The 6,697-nt window shown below is 33.1% G+C and overlaps 1 protein-coding gene across 1 annotated transcript in view; it reads left to right on the top strand.

The window, feature by feature from the left end:
• The window catches only part of PIGK (phosphatidylinositol glycan anchor biosynthesis, class K), a 71,774-nt gene that overhangs the window by 28,612 nt on the left and 36,465 nt on the right, over window positions 1-6,697 (top strand). The window contains exon 9 of the mRNA XM_004679523.2: window positions 1,758-1,930. Within this exon, the coding sequence (XP_004679580.1) occupies window positions 1,758-1,930 (173 nt within the window). The remainder of the gene's footprint in view (window positions 1-1,757; window positions 1,931-6,697) is intronic.

The raw sequence follows: 6,697 nt of genomic DNA, 5'->3' as shown, positions 1-6,697 counted from the left end.
GAAACTATTTAGTTTTTTAATAAACATTCTTCACTGATGTCTTGCCTGCCTACCTCCATTCTTTGAATTGAATTATGATTATTTTGATCTGTTTTAGTAAGAATGATCTGTTAACTTTAAATTTAGTAGCATACTGATTTGACACATCTCTAGTAATACTTATTTTTGGTTGGACTATTGTGTGTTTTGTAAAATTTGTTGAATGTCATCTGTTCATGATTATCAGAGTTAGAAGATTTGGTGGTTATTCCCTTAAAAATTTATGGTGTCTGAGTTGAACATTTTTGGGTCACCACTTAATTGAAATCTCTGGACCTTCTGATAATATTTTTTCCTCTGTGAACATACAACTTTTGCTATGTACCGTTATTATGCTAATAGTATTGCTATGTATCTAATTGCTGGTACCTAATAAAGTACCAGCTGGCAGTATGATGTTAAGCAAATAACTTACTTCCTTGAACCTTAATATGAAGTAGGGATAATGAGTTTTTTTAAAAGACTTACTTGGGCCCTCCCTGGTGGCGCAGCGGGTTAAAGCACTGCACTACGAAGCTTAAGCCATGCACTACGAAGCTTAAGCCACTTCCTCATGAGTTCGATTCCCGCCTGCCCCGGAGGAGTCCACATGGCGAGGCAGACCTCTCCTGACCCGCCCGCTGCTCCCCTCAGCAGTGTACTTCGTTGATCTGCCTGTTCTGCTCCCCACTCTGTCTCTGGTGAATCCTCTCACCCTCCGCATCTCTGGCCTGTACCCCAGTTCTATATGAATAAATAAATAAATCTTTAAAAAAAAATAGACTTACTTTTATTTATGCATGTAAGAGCTGGGCATAGGCCAGAGGTGTGGTAGGGGTTGGGGGATGTGAGAGGATTCACCAGAGACAGAATGGGGAGCAGAACAGACAGACTGAAATACACAACTGAGGGGAGCAGCGGGCAAGGCAAGAGGTCTGCTGTGCCATATGGATCAGCTCCCTGGCTGGGGATTGAATTCATGTTGCAGTGGCTGGCAATAGCTTCATAGTACTAAGACTTAACCCCTTATACCACAAGGGAGGCCTAAGGTAATAATTTTTATAATCACTCAAAGTTATTATTTGGAACCTTGTGGTTCATAAGTGAAAGCTCTCTGTTTTCCCTGGCATACTCTGGTTGTGATGTTGGTAATTACCTTTGCTGGTAGTCTTGTTGCCACAGGTGGGCAAGTCGTGACTAACAACCTGTAACAGTTTTCTTCATTTTTTCTGACCTTCTGCCAAACTAATTGTCCTGCACATCTCTGTAGCTACTATCTTACTAGGGATGTTCTTAATTACCATTTGTAATCACCTTCTTCTTTCAAAACATGGTTTGATACTTTGCCCTCTCTCTTTATTCCTACCTTCAAACTATAAGAAATTTGTCCTTTTTCTGAAGTAGGGCCTGTTAATTTTTCTACCCTGTTATACTTACTCATTTCTAACTAGTCTCAAAACCTTGAGCAAGATCATATCTTATCAATCTTTGTATCATCTGTGAAAGTTAATAGTATGAACTACAATGACAGAGACTTACTATGAGTTGCTGAGTGAATGAATATGTGTCTGACATTGGTAATTCACTCATGTGGAATATCAGGGATAAGATTAACAAACTGCTTTAGGTTAGGTGAGCTGAAAAATACTCTACTACCTATTGCATTGTGGGCTGGGTTTAATAAAAATTGTATGGCTCTGCAGGCATGGGTGTATTTATTGTTTTATATATATTTTCAGTTTCAGGTGTGTCCCAAAAGTCTGTGTGTGTCTACTCCTGGACACCGTACTGATCTTTTTCAGAGGGATCCTAAAAATGTCCTAATAACTGATTTCTTTGGAAGTGTACGGAAAGTGGAAATTACAACAGATACTATTAGTCTGCAACCAGTTTCAGGAACCATGGAAAGCAGGTATTAATGTGAAATTATTATTTGAATAGAATATTTTGTTCTCACAATGTATAATTTTTATGGACAGTAATATTAAAAGATGAAAGTTGGTGCTTGTGAAGATTATACAGTTTTATATGATCTTCACTTTATGTAGGCCCCAGTTTTTCACATTTATGAGATAAAGCTATGATTATTAGTAGGAAGGCAAGAGCATGATTAGGATTTTGTGGTAACTCCCATGTATGTTTGTAGTGGTATGATACATATATATATATAAAACATATATAAAGTCTTTTAAACCATATATGAACCTTTTTGTAAAAGGATGAGTATATAAAAATATGAAGCTATATATATATATATATACATATATACACATATCTATACACACATATACACGTTTATATATATATACATATTTATATATATGTGTGTGTGTGTTTAACTAGTGTATGTGCTATGTGCTGTTAACTGTTCTGTTAGAAGGTATTAATGATATTAAATGATGTGACATTGAGTAGGGAAGTTGGCAGCCAGATATTTAGATATTACATCTGTCAGATAAACACAAAAAGGGCAGTGCTGAGAATCCGTAGTTGCCCAAATACATACTTCAAACTATGAGTTAGTGTTTTCATGTTCAGAATTTCTCAACGTTCCAATTATCTGATTAATTTTTTGACTGCCATGTATTTTGGTTCTTGAGTGTGGGTGGTTTTATAAATTGGTTCATTCTTCTCTCTGGCTTTCCTCTATTGTATTCTATTAATCTTGAACTGTTTATTTTGAACTATTGTGAATGTGAAGTTGGCCCCGTCAATAAGTACCACTGTTTAGAATTTCCTTGGTTGCTTTTGATAATTCATAGAGAAGAGAAAAACAGAGGAAAGAAAAATTGTTATGTGAGCAAGCAGATCATGCATACATGTAGTGTGTGTGTGTGTGAGAGAGAGAGAGAAAGAGAGAGAGAGGAGAGAAAAAGAGAATGACAAACATTGATGGTTGGTATGAATTTCACAGCAGGTGGCACACAATGCCTTTCTTTTCCCTTGACTTAACCCTGTAAGTATATAAGATTCACTTTTACTTAACCAGCTATAAACATTACATCAATTTCCTTGATAGTCTATTTTTTCCATGTATCACGATATTAAATATGTAATAATTGTGCATCAAGATATGATTTTACTGGAATTCTACTGTTACATATTCTGGAAGAATGGAAATTTGTTTCAAATTATCTCTGTTATCAAAAGTAAAAATTGTTGGTGCTGATGATTATCTCGATTTGTTTTCAATTTTGAGAAAATTATTTTAAGCATCATAGTTAGATACTAGACACTTGAATTAGAGCACCCTCTAGTGTTTATAGTTTATTTATTTAGACTCGTTTATAGTAGACAGCCTCATAATTTCTGGTATACTTTATCTGATTAATTTAGGAGAATTAGATTACCAGCATGCTCCAGGAACTTTTCCATTGATTTAAAAATATTATCTTTTTGTATATAGGTGCTATTTCTATGCAATATGAATGCCAATTGGAGTTTGGAGGACAGTGTTTTCATAAGAGATGAGATTTCCAAAAAAAAAAGGCATTTGTGGGCTAGAATACATATGGTTGTTTTTAGAATCTTGGATTAAAAATGTCAGTACAATTAGTATTACTAAAATTGACAGCTGTACATATATTAAGGGAAAACACAACAATTGATTTGGATTGTTCCAACTTTATACTAGATTAAAATTGACATATAGAGAATTTATAGTAAATAAAATTGACTGAAGCAGCTATATGATATAGTTCTCATGTCTTCTGAAACTTACATATAGTCATAGTAACAACATTGTGTCTTACTGTATGTGTTTCTAATTGTGTTAATATTTTATAAGAATAAATGAGGTAAAATAAAGACAGTGAGGTAAGCTTAACATATAATTGATTCTAAACTGTATTATAGGCCAACTTTTGGTAAGTATACAGACAAAAACAACTTGCCCTCAAAGAATTGGGTCTGCTAGAATATAGTTATAGACTGATGTCAGCATTACTCAGATATCAGTATGCTAATAACTGTATAATTTCCTGTACATACAGTATGGGAAAAAATAGCCTCCTGTTTGTGGCTGTAAAAATATAGGCACATTTTAGTGTAGTGGAAATTTAATTTTTTTTAGCATTGTTCAAGATAAAAGAAAATCCTAAACAATATGAGCTATAAACAATCAATCTAGTCAACTAGATGAAAATTTACTTTCTGTGAATTTTTTGCTTTAGGCTCTAACTTGATTCTATTTATGATTTTTTGTTGTTGTAATTTTTATTCTGCTATACTAGAATTTCTCTCAAGTCTGTCCTTAGCAATTAAACATTTTTGGGTCTAGCAGGAAATTTGAGGCTGAACTCTTTTCTTATAGATTTTTAATAGACCTCAATAGATGGACAAGTAAGACTCATCAAAATCAGACTGTATTGAGCACCAGAGTAAGACTCTTCAAGGAGTGGTAAGGAGTTTTTTTCTCCCTCGAGAGGTAAAGATCAGAGAATTACTACCCCAGTCAGCATATTTTGAGCCTTTCCTGAAGATTTACACACTATATAATACATTTAAGAAGGACTTCTGGGTTGTAAATAATAGAATCCTACCTGTGCTTATTTTTTTTAAGGACAATTGTTATACAGATACTCTGTGTTATATGGAATGCAAGGGCAGGTCCCACTGACGGGCTGGAATCAGAACCAGAAATCCATCAGAAAAGCATCTAGTACATTTTTCATTTTGTGATTTTATTCTTTTTTCTTTCTGCTCTGGTCATATAGAGGATAGGATGTGTGCACATTATTATTCTGGAGATTTAGGTTTCTTCTGCTCATGATAAAGCCCAGCCAGAATGAACTTGCTCATTTCCTGTAAGCTCCCTGGAGGGCTTCATGATTATCTCAGCTTGGGCCAGATACCTGTCTCTGGTCCAGCTGTGTAGCAGTGGTGATACAAAATTATGTTCTCCTATCCCATGCAGATAAGATGAATCCTAAAAGGGAAATTGGGAACTAAGCAGATACCCCTAATGATGTTTTCATTGAATTCACATGATGACTTTTTGAGCAAGTTAGTAAACTGAGACTGAGAAAGGTTAAAAACAGCCCAAAGTCAGTCATTTAAGAAATGGCATGGCCAACATATAAGTTCAGAAATACCTCATATAGATAACTTTATAGTTTTTATAGAGTACTGTATACATATACACATATGTAAAAATAAAAATACATACAAATATATACATATTCTTTTTAATTTATCCTGAGTTACTTGGCATACTTTTTTTTTAAAAAGGACATGAAACATAGATATTAGCTCAGTTAATTATCACAATGTAATTACTCAGTGAACCACCAAAGAAAGAAATAGAACAATGTTGGTCCAGTGGAAGCTCTCCTAACCATTTTGGTTTTTCCCACTCTCTACCTTCTCACTTCTCAAAGTTAACTGTTATATCAACTTTTATGGAGTTTACTTTCTTTCTCTTCATTTTAGTTTTTCTCATGCTCTTTGTTTTAGTTTTCTCACATAAGTACATATTTCTAAACATGGTGTTTTGATTCTTTTGCTGTTATTATGTTGTTGGAACTTAAGTTGTATACAACTATAGTTTATTTTTTTGAGTATTAAAAACTTGAGTTCTAATTTCTTTATTCATCCTTTATGGTGTTTAGTTCTGAGTTTTAACAAAGCACATTCATTTGGATAATCATGCCAATCTGTCATTTCAGGAAATTTCCTTATATCCCCTTTTATCAAGTTATTGTGTACATGGAAACCACTGCTCTATTTGCTACTTTTTCCTGAATGACACATAGATGAGATCATACATTCTATTTATTTTTGAGTGTTAACTTCTTACACTGACAATGCATTTCAGATTCTTGTCTGTTATTACATATATCAGCATTTTCACCCTTTTATTGCTGAGCAGTAATCACTAATAATAAAAATAAAAAAGGAACACATTACTGATTTTTTTAATATAGTTTATTCATTCTGGTACTGACATGTAATTTGCATTGAATTAGCTTGTCCATTTCTGAAGAAGCCTTCTGATAATTCCTACATTGACTGTTTACTTGAGGAGTATGGACACTTTAGCAATACTGAATTTTCTAACCCATATACATATTTTTAAATTTGTTTCAATCTATATAACTTCTCTGCATTGTTTCATAGTTTTTAGTGCATATGTTGCCACATTTTTTCATTAAATTAATTCCAAAGCATTTTTATTTTGATGCTGTTTTAAGTGATATTTAAGCAATTATGTTGTTCATTGCTCAAATAGAGAAATGCAATCATATTTATATTGGGTATGTTGTATATTGTTAATTAGTTCTGGGGCAATTAACTCAGTCCAAATAAAAATGATGGCAGATCTTTTTTTTGGGTGACATTTTTAAACTGATTCTAAATTCTTATGGAAATGTTAAGGATCTTCTGTAGTATTCATTATATCTTTGAACATATGAATTCTAGTCTATTTATAATATTTTCTAGGAAGTTAATAAAAATTTATATATATTCAGTAGGAACATCTGTTTAGGAATTGGGCAGAATAGATTATGAGAAATATGAAAGTTGTTGATAAAATTAATCACTAAAACTTGCTTATAATAAATTGATGTAATTATGAACCAAAGATCACCAATATAGTTCAAATAATAGTTGACAGGATTTCTCCCCTACTTTTCTACATACTGCTATATTTTTCAAAGTAATTAATTATGTACATTAT

The sequence above is a fragment of the Condylura cristata genome, unplaced genomic scaffold (assembly GCF_000260355.1).
Source record: "Condylura cristata isolate star-nosed mole 26May11 unplaced genomic scaffold, ConCri1.0 scaffold00008, whole genome shotgun sequence".
Taxonomy (NCBI): domain Eukaryota; kingdom Metazoa; phylum Chordata; class Mammalia; order Eulipotyphla; family Talpidae; genus Condylura; species Condylura cristata.
Note: the sequence above shows the minus strand (reverse complement) of the source record. Positions and strands in the feature narration are given on the sequence as shown.